The sequence below is a fragment of the Scylla paramamosain genome, chromosome 23, assembly GCF_035594125.1.
Source record: "Scylla paramamosain isolate STU-SP2022 chromosome 23, ASM3559412v1, whole genome shotgun sequence".
In the NCBI taxonomy this organism is placed as follows: domain Eukaryota; kingdom Metazoa; phylum Arthropoda; class Malacostraca; order Decapoda; family Portunidae; genus Scylla; species Scylla paramamosain.
Genome location: NC_087173.1, coordinates 20,177,723 through 20,195,222, shown reverse-complemented (window position 1 = coordinate 20,195,222; position 17,500 = coordinate 20,177,723). Strand labels below are relative to the sequence as shown.

The following is a 17,500-nucleotide window of genomic DNA, read 5'->3' as shown; positions in this document are numbered from 1 at the left end:
CTCTCTCTCTCTCTCTCTCTCTCTCGCAGGAAACCAGAGAGACAAAGACCACCAGACCAAAGACCTCACCCATTCACACACACAACACACACACACACGCACACACATTTCCAGCTCATTACGTCTCAACATTAACGTGAAATCGATCAAAATTAAGAAGAATTTACGCAGTTTACTTTCTTCTCGCTTCTGATACATTTCCGTTAGTTCTTCCCCCCCCCTCTCTCTCTCTCTCTCTCTCTCTCTCTCTCTCTCTCTCTCTCTCTCTCTCTCTCTCTCTCTCTCTCTCTCTCTCGGGTGACCTTTTCTTTGGGTTTCTTCTCCATTATTTTGACCTTCACTTTGCTAACTACTTCTAAGATACAGAGATAAATAATGATGACATACAGTCGAGAAGGAAAGAGGAGGAGGAGGAGGAGGAGGAGGAGGAGGAGGAGGAGGAGGAGGAGGAGGAGGAGGAGGAGGAGGACGGCGACTAGTTGACGCCAACCTTATTCCGGAGTAAACAAGAGAGAGAGAGAGAGAGAGAGAGAGAGAGAGAGAGAGAGAGAGAGAGAGAGAGAGAGAGAGAGAGAGAGAGAGAGAGGCCGACAGACAGACAGGGACGGGGAAAATAAAGCCTACATATAAAAAAAGAAATAAAAATAAAGATGAAATAAAAATACAAATAAGAAAGAAAGAAAGAAAAAAGTCAATCCTTATACATTAAAGATAAACAAAACATGGAATTGAATCGTAAGGAGTGAGTAATTCAACCCTTTTACTACTATATGCCACACCTTTAATCAATCACTAGCTAATCCGAGACACCTTAGCTAGTTGTACAGCCACTCAAGAACACTGAACTGTCTAAAAATTACTAAATCTATCCTTTTTTTAATCCTTTTCTTTTTCTAGATGGTTATAAAAATTCCATACATTACATTTAGGATCCTATTACAAGTTACTTCAACACCACGTTCAAAAGGCTCTACTTGAAGTGACGCGGGTTTTTAAGGGTGTTTTCAAGGTTCTAGTGACAGATTAATAAGATTTCTACACTATTAACAGGCGAAACACTCTTTAAGAACCCTGCTAGTCATCTCTGTGGCCTTGGAAAACTGTCGTGGTGAGAATAGAGCGTTTCTGAATGCCGGTTTATATTAAGTTACAGTTTTTAAGGGTGTTTTTAAGGTTCTGTGGATAGATTAAAAAGTTTCCTACATTATTAACAGGAGAAACACTCTTGAGAATCCGGCTTATCGTCTCTGTGGCCTTGGAAAATACCCGTGGTGAGAGGATAAAACGTTTTTGAATGTTGGTTTTAGTCAGAAGTTGAGGAGTGATCTGCTGTACTCGCTTCCATTTTCTTTTTTTTTTGTCATTTTTCGTCTCATTTTTAAGTTTCCCAGTTTTAAGTCCATCAATTTTAAGTCATGCTTCCCTCAATTTTATGTCTTTTAATTTTTCCCCGGTTTCAAGACACATCTCCCTCAGTTTCCCCTCAGTTTTAAGTCTTCTCTCAGTTTTCCCTCAATTTTAGGTCTTCCCTCAATTTCCCATCATTTTAAAGTTTCCCCTCAATCTTCCCTTCAGTTTCAAGTCACACTCCCTGTCTACGTACTTGTATGCCACAGTGAAAGGGTTGCAAATAATCCAAACCTAATCCTACCTTGAGGCGGATCCGGGCAAGGTGAAGGGGACAGGTGTGTGTGTGTGTGTGTGTGTGTGTGTGTGTGTGTGTGTGTGTGTGTGTGTGTGTGTGTGTGTGTGTGTGTGTGTGGCGGGCGTAATTAACCCCTCACCTGTCTGTTCCCAGAGACCTCCACCCGCGCTGCTTACCTGTGGGGGAAAATAAATATCTATTAGCGAGGGTACAAAAAACGGTAGTAGTGTTAATAGTAGTAGTAGTAGTAATAGTGCTGGTGGTGGTGGCGGTGGTGTTGGTGGTGGTAGTAGTAACAACATTAGTATCATATTTTAACAGTAAATATAATAACAACATTGATACCACCATCACCACCACCACCACCACCACCACCACCACCACATCACAATGCACTAATTAAGCTCTACGTGAAAGGCCGCTGGTGTTTTCATTAGACGAGTGAAAAATGGTGCTCTCTTCCGCCTCCTCCTTTCAAACGGCAGACCTGACGACGAACCATCCTATATACTTAAGAATGCTATTAAACCAGATAACGAGAGCCATCTAGTGGACAAGAAGGACAAGATTTGGAGACGAGGAGAAAAATGTGGAAATATGTTTTATGGATAGTGTACAGAGGAGGAGGAGGAGGAGGAGGAGGAGGAGGAGGAGGAGGAGGAGGAGGAGGAGGAGGAGGAGGAGGAGGAGGAGGAGGAGATGATATATGGATGGAGTGATAAATGAAATGTAGTTTGGGAAGATTATTAGAAAGAATAGGGTAAATTGAAACAAAGGACCTGGCAGAGAGAGAGAGAGAGAGAGAGAGAGAGAGAGAGAGAGAGAGAGAGAGAGAGAGAGAGAGAGAGAGAGAGAGAGAGAGAGACATTTGAAAACACCTATCCCCAAAAAAGGAGGAAAATAAGGATAGAAGAAGAGGAAGAAGAAGGAGACATACATGCATACATACGTACATGCATACATCCGCCACCACCACCACCACTACCACCACCATTAACAACAACAACAACAACAACAACAACAAAAGAAAAAGCAGTAAGAATAGAAATAAGAATTTTAAACATGAAGAAAGAAAAAAAAAAGACCAGGAGGGAGGAGGAGGAGGATGAGGAGGATGTGGAGGATGTCTGTGGTGGCGCCATCTATCCACAAAGGTTGCCAGTATGTGGAGACCTTCCTGCCGGGAGTGGACAAGACACCACTTCCACTTTCCTTATATGGCAGTCTCCTTCTCCCCTCCTCCCTCCACCTCCGCCCCTCTCTAGTCCCTCCTCGTCCTCGTCCCTTCTTCCACTGGCGCCTCTCTCTCTCTCTCTCTCTCTCTCTCTCTCTCTCTCTCTCTCTCTCTCTCTCTCTCTCTCTCTCTCTCTCTCTCTCTGTGATGTTGCTTTGTTCCTGTTCTTTCTGTCTATTACTACTACTACTACTACTACTACTACTACTACTACTACTACTACTACTACTACTACTACTACCACACTCTCTCTCTCTCTCTCTCTCTCTCTCTCTCTCTCTCTGGAACAAAAGACAAGCTAATTTCCAGTTTGCAAAGAACCACCCGCGTCTCTGAACCATAATTTGGCGAACCACTGTTGCCAACTACACACGACTCCTCCTTGCCCCGAGCACTTTGGCTTCCTCTCCCCTTCCCCCCATGTCTCTGTCTCCCGGGTTGGCAGCACTGCGTAGGCGCCAGCTAGATTACGCTGAAATCTCCTAATTCTTATAGATCCTGGCGGAGTAATCCCGGGTAATCCTGAGGCCCTTGTGACGGGAGGCTGAGGGACTGGCTCCCCTGATATCTGACCGAGGGATTTCTTGGGGATTTTTGAGGAGGGAAAGTTTGTTGTAAGTGAATGAATGAAGGAATGGTCGTAGTGAAAGGGAACGTATTGAAGATTTGAGGCTGTGGGTATAGGATTAAATGTTTCTGATATCTGGTCGAGGGATTACTGGGGGGTTTTTGAGAAGGGAAAGTTTATTGTGTGTGTATGTGGTAAAGTTGAGTGAAGGAATGGTGGGAATGAAAGTAAGAGTAGTGTAGGAGAGAGATTTGTAAGTGTGGGTATGTGACTGACTGTTATTCCTCATAAAAGGTTTCTGAAGGAGGGAAAACTGCGTGACTGGGATTATTGAAGTAGAAAAAGAAATAGTATGTTAAAGGAAAAAAAATTGCAACAGTGTGTATAGGTCTGAATGTTGCTCCTAGTGCCTGACGAAACTTGTGTGTGATTGAAGAAAAAGCTCCGAGTTTTGTGAAGAAATGACAACAATAAGAACAAGAATAATGACCGAATATTACTCGTGTTATCTGATGAAGAGTTTCTGAAGCAGGGAAGCTTGTGAGATAGAGAAAAGATGATTGGGTTCACTGACGGAAAAGTTCTAGTAAATCAAAGATACTGAAGGAAACGATTTGAAACTGAAAATTATAAACAAAATTAATGAACTGAAAACAACAAGTATTAAACTGCAACTTCTTTCTGATATCTTATGGGGAATGTCTGAAGGAGAGACTTCTGTGGCAGGAAAGAAGAGTAGAAAGTCATAAAAATTAATGAAGGGAAAAGGGATTAGGAAGGAGCAGGTGTGGCATTAAATGGTGGGGAAATGGTCACAGGAATTCTAAAGGAGGGAAACTTGTGATATGAGAAAAGTTTGGCACATTTGTGGAAAACGATGAAAGTAATGAGAGTAAAAAGAATTTGTAATGGCAGGAATGTTAGCACACTTTGAGAAAATAATCGATGTGATATTGTTTTTTATTTTCGGTGTAAGATAATTATTTGTATATAATATATCATGTGTGTTGTGTTCAGAAAGTGACTGAAATATGAGGTAATTATCTTTTATGAGGGAAAATTGATCTAAGTACAACTAAATGCGTCTTTATAGCACAAAAAATATATAACAAATCATGTCCTTTACAATAGGAAATTTATAGAAGCATGAAAAGTATGACTTTTATAGTAGGGAAATTACCAATATATAAATTGATACTACTCGTAATAATAAGACGAAAATAAAGTGAAAGAAATATGAGAAAAAATTTGCCTTTAATGATAAAAGAGGATAATAGCGTAGAACATGCAAATATAAAACAAGTAAAGAATAAAGATACGCATAAATTTAAAATAAGAACAAAAAAAAAAAAAGATAGGATATAACTATACTACATTAAATAAAATGCACAAATGTATCGCTTAAGAAAACGAGGATAACACAGTAGAGAAAGAAAACAAACACAAAGAAAATAAAGAACAAAGGCATATACATTGACTAGCAAGAACAAAGAGAGCAAATACGTAAAAAAAAACTGTACAAATGCATCGTTCAAATCCCACAACCTCCATGAACCTTTCCCGGGAGAGAACCAAGAAGTCTGGGGGACAGGAGCTGCTATAATTTAGACACAGAAGATACACTTTCTTAGCTACACTTCTTGCCTCTCCACCCTTCCCCCATCGCCCCGCCCCCCGCCAGGTACGCCAGCCCACCCACACGTCTGCTGCAGGGGGAGGAGGGTGAGGAGGAAGAGAAGGAGGAGAGGGGGGACAGAGGAAATGGAAGGCACAGGGGAAGGAAAATAAAAGACGGGAGAGAAGAGACGAAGGAACTGAATAGATAAGGAGAGGGAGAGGGAAAATGAGAGAGGAAGAAGAGTAGAAGGAAGAGGAGAATGAGGAGGAGGAGAGGGGACGAAGGGACTGGAGAGATAAGGAGAGGGGGAGGGAAAATGAGCGAGAAGGGAGCGTAGGAGGAGGAGGAGGAGGAGGAGGAGAGGTGAGACTAAGGGGGAAAGAGCAAGGAGAGGAGCAAGGAGGAGGAGGAGGAGGAGGAGGAGGAGGAGGAGGAGGAGGAGGAGGAGGAGGAGGAGGAGGAGGAGGAGGTAAGTGGAGGTAAGGGAGAGAAGGATGAGTCTGTGAGAGATCATAAAGTCTAAGTTCCGGTGCATTGGTGAAGAAATCTCAACTTTAGGGAGAGTTTGCCTTAATATTCTCTACTAGCGGATGTAACCGGCGCCAGGCACTCCTCCTCCTCCTCTTCCTCCTCCTCCTCCTCCTCCAAGCACTCCCGCCACCCACACACTTCATCCCCCCCTCCCATCCACCCACCCACTCACTCGCCCGGTCGCCACCCACGCACACTCCACACACACACACACACACACACACACACACACACACACACACACACTTTCTTACACCTTTACCTTCACGAAGTCCGCCATATTAAGTTCTCCTCATATGACTGTCAAAACACACACACACACACACACACAGCATTACTAGAAGAAGTGGTCTGTGTGTGTGTGTGTGTGTGTGTGTGTGTGTGTGTGTGTGTGTGTGTGTGTGTGTGTGTGTGTGTGTGTGTGTGTGTGTGTGTGTGTGTGTGTGTGTGTGTGTGTGTGCAAATAATATACGTATATTTAAAGAAAAATTATGATGATTTAGTAATGAAAGACGCGCCATTAAAACTTTAACTTTTCTCCTGAAAAAAAAAAAAAAAAGAAGAGGAAAGAAAAAATGAAACACACACACACACACACACACACACACACACACACACACACACACACACAATGACCAGCACCCCTCCTCCATTCCCCCCTCTCTCCCTTACATCCATTCCCGCCCTCCCACGCTCCCCTCAGCCCACTCCCTCTCTCTCACGACCTCTCACCCCTCTCGACGCCCACACCCGCACCTCACCCACGCCCGCGGTACCCTCCATCACGCCCCCGCGATGCCACAAGGGCGCCTGACTTCACCCTCAACAGTTTTCCTTTTTCTTTTTTCTCTTTTTTTTTTTTTTTTCGTTTCTCGGGAAAATCTCAGATCATCTTCATTTTGACTCGCTGAGGGAAAAAAAAGTTGGTGTGAGTTTCAGGATTTGAAACACTTATAACTGAGTCATGATGGGGGAAAATATAAGTGGAAAGCAGAAATCAAAATGAAATATTGAAGGAAAACAGTGAGTCAATTTTATTTTGTTGTGAGTATAAGAAATATTATGTGTGTGTGTGTGTGTGTGTGTGTGTGTGTGTGTGTGTGTGTGTGTGTGTGTGTGTGTGTGTGTGTGTGTGTGTGTGTGTGTGTGTGTGTGTGTGTGTGTTTAATATTAAATTACTTCCATTAATTGTGTATTGTTTTTGAAATCCGAGTTGTTGATAAGACTATATTTTTTTCCTCTCCTCCTATTTCTGTCTTATATTTTATCCCATTTACTTGTTTTTATTTAGTTTCTTCATGTGTCTATTTATTTATTGTATTTACTCTTTCACTCTCTCTTCTTTTCTTACTGCTTTTATATTTGCGTTTTATCTTATCCTGCTTACTTTTATATTTACTTTTTTTCATATATCTGTGAATTCATAAATTTTCTATTTCGTTCAGTTTCCTTAAATTTTGTTTTAAACTTTGAATTCATTTACTAATACTTTTGGATCCTGCAGTTCAAATTAGTAATCATTATTTTCTTTTTATTTTCTATTTGGTTCCGCTTTACTATATATATTTTTTTCAATTATTTATTTGCCCTACGTATCCAACCTTAAAATTTGGTACCATTATTAAAGTCTAGTTCCTGTTAATATATATATTTTTCCTGTTTCATCTATGCTTATTGTATTTCCTTCCTCCCACCCTTTTTTTTCCCCATCCTCAGAGCTAAATTAATGAACATTATTGAAATTTAGTTCCTGTTGATATATTTTCCCTTATTCCATTCTATTCCTATCATATTAATCCATTTTCTTAGTTTTCGTAACCCCACAACTAAAACCAATTACCATTAAAAAAAAAAAAAAAACTTAATTTTCTACTTAATCTGACCAGTCTTACACTCACAAACAGAGAACAACAGTCTCACACCCTCCTCTTCCCTGCCTCGCGTTGCTGAAGTGACCATTATTAAGATTTAGTTCATATCCTGCCTCATCTGACCACCCCTAGACTCACAAACAGAGGAGAGTAACAGCCTCACATCCTCCTCTTGACTGCCTCGTGTTGCTGAAGCGCCCCGCCCCTCGCCCTCGCCTTCCCGTGGGCAGTGAGGGCAGCAGGATCCTCCCCACCAGTATTGATCACCACGCAGTCACGAGTTTTCCATAATTTCATGCAGAGTTAAAGATTTGCATCAATACGAACAAGACGATACGTGCCTTTTACATGAATGAGTTACACGGGAGGGCATGTTCCTAAGTCGATTTGTTTTTATTAATATTGGCAGATTTGGGATGCCTTTTTTTTTCTGTTGTTGTTGTTGAGAGGAGAATGTGTATTTATTAATTTATTTCAGCTTACTTTTTGTGTTATTAGGAAGCGTTCGTGAGTCGATTTGTTTTTATTCGTATTGGCAGTGTTAGATTTTTTATTTTTTTTATTATTATTATTGAGAGAGAGAGAGAGAGAGAGAGAGAGAGAGAGAGAGAGAGAGAGAGAGAGAGAGAGAGAGAGAGAGAGAGAGAGAGAGAGTATTTATTAGTTTATTTCAGTTTGCTTTTATGTTATCGAAATACGCAGAGCATTCACATATCGATTTATTATTATTATTATTATTATTATTATTATTATTATTATTATTATTATTATTATTATCATTAGCAAGCAGATCATTCATAGTTCAATATTTTTATTATTGAGACGAAGTGCATCAATATTTATCAAGTTATTTTTATATTACTGAGCTTCACTGAGAGAGCGTTCGCAACTCGATTTTCTTTATTATTGTTGACCGTGGGCGATGATATATAAATCATAAGATTTTTATTTATTTCAGTTTAATTTCACATTACTGAGAGGCACACAGGGAGAACCTTCTTGAACTGATTTACTTTTATCATTATTAGAAGGGACCATTCATAAATTGTAAGATATATACATTTTTTTATATTACTCAAGACAAAGTATGTACATTTATCACTTTATTTTCATTTATTTTTACATTACTGAAATGCACAGAGGGAGAATCCTGAAGTAGTTTTATCTTTATTAATATTGACGCAGGCAGATCATTCACTGAGTCAGATTTTTCTTTGTTATTATTGAAAGAGAAAAAGAGTATCTATGTTTATCAGTTTATTTACACTGTTTTGCTTTATTTTCACTATGAAGATATAGGAAATTTGGCAGACTCTGCTTACCTTTACATTTTTTTTCGATTTATATTTACCTTGTTTATATTACACATATTAGCACAAACTTTCACTTTACTTTTTGTTTTATTACTGACAAGAAAAGGACATTTATACATGACCTTATTTTACGACTAGGAAGCCCAGAACTTTTGCTTTACATTCTAATTTCATCACAGGAAAACAAGAAAGCATTTGCACTTCGCTTGGTTTATAGAGAAACTTTATTTTGCTTTATTTTGCTTCAGTTTTCACTTCCAAAAATAACAAACTTTCGCTTTACGTTATAAAACCATCACTGAAGGACTGAGGCCATTTAAAAATCGTTTAATTTATAGAGATACACATGTTCTCTCTTTAGTCCATCATTTTATTTAACTTAATTTTTGCTACTCCTATAAAAAATCCCAAACTCTCGCTTTACTTCACAAACGTATCCCTGAAAGACTGAAAGACCATTTGCATATCGTTTAATTTATAGAGAGACACATGTTCTCTTCTTTTTTTTAATCCATCCCATTATTCCCCATCACTTTCACGGCCACAGAATCAGAAACCTTCGCTTTACTTCACAAATTCAAAAGTGGGAGACACAGAGAGCATTTATATATCGTTTAATTTATAGAGCGACACATGGTATTTATTCATCCGTGGCGGTGTTTACAGAATGAAGGTCACGCCGCCTTATCGCTAGACGCATCTGTGGCGGGGTGAGGTACGCACTGAGGCCGCGGCGGCGTAAGGGCGGCGAGTGTGCAGCCTGAGCGGGCCGCGTGTGTATGTAAACAAGAACACTACTCCCGCTTCAAACAAAACAAACTCTATACTGCTTCTTCTTCTTCTTCTTCTTCTTCTTCTGTTTGTGTGTCTGTTTGTATGTGTTTGTATGATTCTCTCTCTCTCTCTCTCTCTCTCTCTCTCTCTCTCTCTCTCTCTCTCTGCATTTGTATTTACACGAATATGCATTATTTTCGTCTCTCTCTCTCTCTCTCTCTCTCTCTCTCTCTCTCTCTCTCTCTCTCTCTCTCTCTCTCTCTCTCTAAGATGAACAACAATAAAAAAAACAACAGAAAAGACGAAGAAGAAATAGAAAATAAAATAAAATAAAATAAAAGAAAGAAAGAATGAAAAAGAAAAATACAAAAGAAGCAAGAAGGAAAAGACTATCTCCCTCCCTCCCTCCCCCTCTCTCTCTCTCTCTCTCTCTCTCTCTCTCTCTCTCTCTCTCTCTCTCTCTCTCTCTCTCTCTAAACAAGCCCAGGCCCTATAGCTTTATATCTTCCATATTTTACCTCTTCCTCCTTTTACCTTCCCCTCACCCTCCTTACCCCCTCCTCCTCTTCCTCCTTCTCCCCCTTCCTTCTCCTGCACCTCCACATCGCCTCATCTCCTTTGTTCCATAGAGAGTCACGACCATCTCTTTCCTTCAGCGTCTTCCAGGATATTTACTCGAAAAATACCTGGGTTGCGTGTGTTTCTGGGAGCAAGTCTTTGGTCGGGTCAGGGAAGGAGGGAAAGAGAGTAAAGGGAAAGAAGGAAGGTTTCTTGGCGGTGTTTAGAAAAAGGCTGAATTCTGAAACGCTTTGCAGTCTCACCACGGCTATTTTCAAAGGCCACAGAGATGACTAGCCGGGTTCTCACGAGTGTTCTTCTGCTTTAAAGTCTAGAAATCTTGTTAATTTGTCACTAGAACAGTAAAAATATCTTTAAGGACCCGTGTAACTTCAGCTACAGCCTTTGGAAAGTAGTGGAGGTGCAGCCAGAAGAATATATTCCAGAGAAGGGAGAAAGGGAGGAACAGTGATAAAAGAGAGATAAGAGGCATCGGGAGAAAGGGAGTAGTGATAAATGGGAGAAAGGGAGAAGGGAGAAAGGAAGAAATTGTTAATTGTTTCTATATATTAGTGATTCTCTTTCTCTCTCTCTCTCTCTCTCTCTCTCTCTCTCTCTCTCTCTCTCTCTCTCTCTCTCTCTCTCTCTCAAGTACGTACTGTGCATGTATATTCGCTTTTATATACAAACATGATCTCCTCCTCCTCCTCCTATTCGCCCTTCTATTCCTTCTTTCTCTCTTCTTTCCTTTGTTTCTCCTTCTTCTCCTCTTCGCTCTCCTTATTCCTCCTCCTCCTCCTCCTCCTCCTCCTCCTCCTGTTTTTCAACCTCCTACTGCCTCTTCCTTCTTCATCCTTCTTCTACTTCTTCTACTTTATGTCCTCCTTTTTCCTCCTCCTCTTCCTCCTTCTTCTTCTCTTCCTCCTTTCTTCATCCTCCTCCTCTTCCTTCTGTTCTCTCTTCTTCATTCTTCTCCTCCATCTTCTCCTTCATGTCCTCCTTCAGCAGACTCTTCTTCATTCTCCTCCTCCTCCTCCTCCTCCTCCTCCTCCTCCTCCTCTTTGGGCAGCAGCAAACCACAGCATAAGTCAGTTTCAAAAGGTCAACTGTTCAACTATGCGTGTCTTCAGGGTGAGAGAGAGAGAGAGAGAGAGAGAGAGAGAGAGAGAGAGAGAGAGAGAGAGAGAGAGAGAGAGAGAGAGAGAGAGAGAGAGAGAGAGAGGCGCCAGGAAGAGGGAGGGGCGGGAGAGGGCGGCGGCGAGGGTAAGGGGAGAAAGGAATGGGCAAGGTTAGGTTAGGTTAAGAGGGGATGTGGTGGTGGTGGTGGTGGTGGTGGTGGTGTGTCTGCTTGGCGCCAGATGGGGGTGTTTAAGGGAGGAGTGGTGGTGGTGGTGGTGTAAGTAATAGTTGTAGTAGTAGTGGTAGTCTTGGTGTAGTAGTAGTAGCAGTAGTAGTAGTAGTGGTGCTGGTAGTAGTAGTAGTAGCAGCAGCAGCAGCAGCAGCAGCAGCAGCAGCAGCAGCAGCAGCAGCAGAAGCAGCAGCAGTAGTAGTAGTAGTAGTAGTAGTAGTAGTAGTAGTAGTAGTAGTAGTAGTAGCAGTAGCATTAGCAGCAGCAACAGCAGCAGCAGCAGCAACAGTAGTAGTAGTAGTAGTAGTAGTAGTAGTAGTAGTAGTAGTAGTAGTAGTAGTAGTAGTAGTAGTTGTTGTTGTTGTTGTTGTTGTACTAGTAGTGTGTGTGTGTGATATATTTTAATAAATACCCTTTTTTTTTCAATTCAATTTACAACACATTTTTTTAAGAAAGTAAATAAGCAAATAAAAAAAACATGAAAAGAAAATAATGAAAAATAAGAGAATGGAAGAAATGCACGTAACAAAAATAAAAGAAGGAAAGAATGATGACTAAGAGAGAAAAACTATAAAGAGAATGAAAAATAAGAAAGAAAGAAGGACAATGTAGGAAAAAGTGGGAAGAAACGTAAAATAAATAAAGAGAGGAGGGAAGAAAGAAAACAAACAAGACTGAATGGGGAGGAGGAGTCACAAGCAAAAGAACAACTAGTAAAAACAAAAAAAGAAAAAAATACAAGCTAATGAAAGAACATCAGAATGAAAAAGAAAAAAAAGAAAGAAAAGAAAACGTAAATGAATGAGTTAGAGAGAGAGAGAGAGAGAGAGAGAGAGAGAGAGAGAGAGAGAGAGAGAGAGAGAGAGAGAGAGAGAGAGAGACACACACACACACACACACACACACACACACACACACACACAAGGTCGGCGTTAAAATCTACGGCACTTACGCTCCACAGTTCAACTCCTCCTCCTCCTCCTCCTCCTCCTCCTCCTCCTCCTCCTCCTCCTCCTCCTCCTCCTCCTCCTCCTCCTCCTCCTCCTCCACTGACACATCCTTAAACCTAACAAACGAGCGAGTCACTTTAATCATAAGTTTAAGTACCCTACGTATCTCTCTCTCTCTCTCTCTCTCTCTCTCTCTCTCTCTCTCTCTCTCTCTCTCTCTCTCTGTCTGTATCCTGAAGGGTATTGTTGCCTTGAACTCTCAGGTACGTCTCGACCTTGTTTCCTTGCCAGTGATTCAAGATGAGTGGGCTGTTGTTGTTGTTGTTGTTGTTGTTGTTGTTGTTGTTGTTGTTGTTGTTATTGTTGTTGTTATTATTATTTTTAATATTATTTTCATAGTCAAAATCATCCTTGTTCTTGTCCTTTGCTATTACGAAACAACAACAACAACAACAACAACAACAACTATTATTACTACTTCAACTACTACCACTACTACTACTACTACTACTACTACTACTACTACTACTACTACTACTACTGTTACTACTACCAACACCACCTCTACTACATTAACTACATTTTTTTCATTATTTTATTTTTTTCCTACATAACTCATCATTTCATATTAATAGTCATCATTTTTCATCGCTTGTTTTTCCTATTTACCCCTTTATCTCTTTCCTTTCCTCCCTTCTCCTCCCAGTATCGTTATTCATTTATCTCTTTCTCCCCTTCGTAACAGCGTTCCTAATTAATTAAAAGGAAGAGCGAAGCAGGTGTCCTTAAACGAGTTCTCTCTCTCTCTCTCTCTCTCTCTCTCTCTCTCTCTCTCTCTCTCTCTCTCTCTCTCTCTCTCACTTCGTCACCACCGGAATAAGGTTACATGGCTCACTCATATCCTCTCCTACTCTCACTCTACGAATACTGGATTTTCTTTTCTTTTTTTCTCTCTCTCCTTCTTTCTCTTTCTTTTTTTTTTATCTTTTTTCTTCCGTCTATTTTTTCTTCGTTGTTTTATTTTGTTTCTCCACTCCATATATATGTGCAGTGCTTCCTATTTAGCTGTTTGCTCACTTCATCTCTCTCTCTCTCTCTCTCTCTCTCTCTCTCTCTCTCTCTCTCTCTCTCTCTCTAAATGTAAAGGTGATATCTTCAATAAAGAGAGGACATACATTCATAATCTTTAAATCTCTCTCTCTCTCTCTCTCTCTCTTTCTCTCTCTCTCTCTGGTCACCCACATTTGCCACTGCGAGGATTAGTTTTACAGGGCACGAGGCAGGGAGGGGCAACAGGGGAGGGTGGCAGGGGAGGCATGGGGGTAGGTGGTAGGGAGGGGGGAGGAAGGAGGAAGGGGGGAGGAGGCAGGAAGGGAGAGTGAAAGAGACGTAGGAAGATGAGGAGGATATGGAGAAAAGCTGTGTGGCAGGGAGCAGGGCGGCAGGGGAAGGGAATAGCTGTGCCGTACCTTCCCTGCATGCGTTACTCAACACAATCACAACTTGAAAACCTAAATAAATAAATGAAAAAAAAAAAAAAAAAAAGCAACGACACAGAAAGAAATGGAAGGATAACTACAGAAATACCATAATTTAGACTCATATTAGCTGAGGTGGTTAATTTAGGCTGGAATTCGAGATCTGAGGTAAATTTTCTACACGATATGTAGCAACAAACAAAGCTTATGGAGCAAGAGTTCGTTTGTAAGGCCGCTTTGCTGTCTCGTCGCCAGGCAGTCGCCCCCTCTCCGCCAGGCCGCCCAGACCCCGCCACCCACCCCACCCCACACCGCCCCCGCACGCCCATACATCCAGCCAATATACCCAAATAACTGATAAATGCTAATTCCTTGCACTGATGACGGTAAATGATGAATATTTGGATGCGTTACGTAAAAAATAGTGATGCGTCCGTTACAGCGAAGTGGAGTCAGTCTGGCGGCAGTGGGGTTGCCACATACCGCCGCCTCGCCCGCAGCTTCGTGACCGTTTCACCGATAGCGGAGAGGCCGTGAACTCGTCAAAATGACACCCGCAGTTAGGAAATCACGCCGCGAGGACAGGAGAGGAGGCGCGGGAGGCGTGGAGACGAAACGGTGGAGCATGAAGGTGCATTCCCCGCGCGGCATCTGGCGGCGCGTGGCAGCAAGCGGGTAGCCAGTCAGTTGGGCGTCTGCCAAGGTGATGAACTGTGGCTCTCGAAGCTGTTGATAAATGACAATAATTACACTTGAGACGCCACTCGTTCTAAGCAGACAACCCAAAACTGGCCTCCTGGTCGCCTGAATCCCATGGCGGCGACAGGTCCGCCCTCAGCCCTAAGGGGAGGCCGGAAAAGTGGGCGCGAGGGAGGGACGGAGGTGGGCTGGGTGAGCTGGCCTCCCCTCTACTTCCAAGGGCAGCTGGCACGTCTGATGCCTTCGCGGCGCCGCTCTGCCCCCCACCCCCGTCCCGCTGCCCGGCCCTCCCGCCTCCCTACAGTCACTATTCCCATCAAGTCGCCTGGCTGCCGTCTGCCACCAACGAATGCCATGACAGTTATTAAGGCTGCGGTGCGCAGCCGTGTGTCAGATGTGCCGACACAGTACAACCCACGCCCCGGCCACTGCACGCGCCGCCCCGCCCCGGGAATACCAAGCAGCGCCGGCGCCGTCATTTGGGATGCTGCGGCGGCGCGGCGCACTGCGGCGGACTGAACAATGCGCTGCTCTGACGCAAAATGTGGATCAGGTAAGCGGCGGCTCCCAGGGTGACGCCGCGACCTTGTAAGGCTGCGGCCGCTCGCTGCCACGCCGCGCTCTTTTTGCGTATGGCCGCCGTGTGCGTATTAGCATGCGCACACGCGCCGCCGTGTCTTCGTGCACACTGCATCACCGTAAATCTGCGTGTGTGTACGTACGAGACAAACACGACGCACATATATTTACATTACACCATGCATACACGACCCGAACACACACACACACGCACACACAACCACCACTTCATGTACACTTAATTTGTACACGTGACGTCCCATGACCCAACTCGTGTGCACGCCCTCCCCACCACCTCTTTCCAACACACCCCACCCCCTCCTGGCGCGTGGTGGTGGCGGTGGTGTCGGCTGGCGATAAGATAGCAAGCCTGGCGTACTTGAGGGGGAGAAGGGAGAGCGATAGAGGAAGGGGGAGAGGAGGAGAGGGTGGCGATGTAACAGGGCTCGGGGATAAGGGAGGGGGGAGGGTAGGAAAGGTGGAGGTAGTAGATAGGGAGAGGTGTGGGTATGAGTAAAAAGGTGTGGTGAGAGAGAGAGAGAGAGAGAGAGAGAGAGAGAGAGAGAGAGAGAGAGAGAGAGAGAGAGAGAGAGAGAGAGACGAGAATGGAGAAGGAGGTATAAAAATAAATCGAGTTACTGACGTGTGTGTGTGTGTGTGTGTGTGTGTGTGTGTGTGTTGTGTTTTTTTGCAGTTCCGTCAACCTCTCTCTCTCTCTCTCTCTCTCTCTCTCTCTCTCTCTCTCTCTCTCTCTCTCTCTCTCTCTCTCTCTCTCTCTCTCTCTCTCTCTCTCTCTCTCTCTCTCTCTCATGTTTGTTTTCTGTCAAGTGGCTTTTCCATTTGTTTGTTGTCTGTCTATCTGTCTGTCTGTCTCTTACAACACATACAACTGTTTACCTGGTTCTCTCTCTCTCTCTCTCTCTCTCTCTCTCTCTCTCTCTCTCTCTCTCTCTCTCTCTCTCTCTCTCTCCAAAAATTGTCTTCCTCATTTCTTCACTTCAATAAATTTTAGCTGAAAAAACATGTACTTTATACTTGACATTTATTTTATTTTATTTATATCTTATTTTATATGCATTGAATAGCGTGTGTGTGTGTGTACGTAAGCACAGAAAAATAGAACGAAAGGAGAAAGAAAGGCAGGAAAAAAAACGAAACAAAGAAGAGAGGAAGAGGGAAAAGGAAAAAAAGGAAAGGAAAAAGGGATGGGAAGATAGATAAACGGGGAGAGAGAGAGAGAGAGAGAGAGAGAGAGAGAGAGAGAGAGAGAGAGAGAGAGAGAGAGAGAGAGAGAGAGAGAGAGAGAGAAAATCGAATTCAGTAATATAACTTCACAGGTTTGCTTATTCAATGTTCTCTTTTAGTAAACAATGAATTCCGTTTTCCTTGTTCTTCTCCTTCCCTTCATATTTATCTGATGTTTGTCAGTATATCTGTCTACCTAATTTTCCCATTCCTTCATCTATTCTGTTTGTTTGTTTGTTTGTTTAGCTTGTCTCTTCTATTTATATTATCTTCCGTGTGTTCTCCTCCATTATCAGTCTTTTTTTATCATGTGTTCCTTTCTTCTAGCATTATCTGTTTGGTTGTGTCATTTTCATTATATATATTTCTTTTTACCTAATCATTCCTTGCTCTCTCCCGTCTTTTTTTTTTTCAGCCTACTTCTCTTCCTCCTCACTCTTTTTCTCAGTCACCCTCTTTTTTTTCTTCCACATCCTTTTTCTATCTGTTCGGTCAATCTCTTTCTTTCACGTCTTTCCTTCTCTTTCTTGCTATTCATCTCCGCATTCCAATCAGTGCATTCCTCCCAATTACCTACTTTATTTTACTTTTTCTTCTGTCTATCTCTTTCCTTCATGTATCTGTCTTCCTTTTCTCACGGTTTCCTTATTCGTATCTCCTTCTCTTACTCAATCTTTTCTTATTCTCGTCTTAAAACGTATCTTTATTATGTAATCTTTCTTTCTTTCCTCGTAATTTCTTCTCTAAGTATGCGCAGGTCCTTAATCTTTCCTACTTCACTTTTTTCATTAATATGCAAGTTTGACCACTCATCTTTTCTTTCTTTTTCCTTCTTCTCCATCTCCCTCCTCTTATTCAATCTTTCCTCCTTCGCATCTGCATTGTATCCTCATCCTCTTATGATGTCCTCTCCTTCTCTCCCTCCTTATTTGCTACTTATTTTTTTCCCTCCACCTGTCAAGTGTTTGGTGTCCTAGGCTTGCGAACTTTTAAATTTGGACAGTCTCATGTTTTCTGTCTATACTTTTAGCCTTATAAACCTGAACGTCAAACGAAATAATGAACAAACTTTAAACATCTAAGAAGTAA

General features: G+C 42.3%; 1 protein-coding gene across 1 annotated transcript in view; it reads right to left on the bottom strand.

The window, feature by feature from the left end:
* Positions 1 to 1,344: 1,344 nt before the first annotated feature.
* Positions 1,345 to 17,500, bottom strand: part of LOC135112366 (mothers against decapentaplegic homolog 6-like) — an 86,483-nt gene continuing 70,327 nt past the window's right edge. The window contains exon 2 of the mRNA XM_064026756.1: positions 1,345 to 1,821. Coding sequence (XP_063882826.1) covers positions 1,781 to 1,821 — 41 coding nt within the window. The 3' untranslated portion in view covers positions 1,345 to 1,780. The remainder of the gene's footprint in view (positions 1,822 to 17,500) is intronic.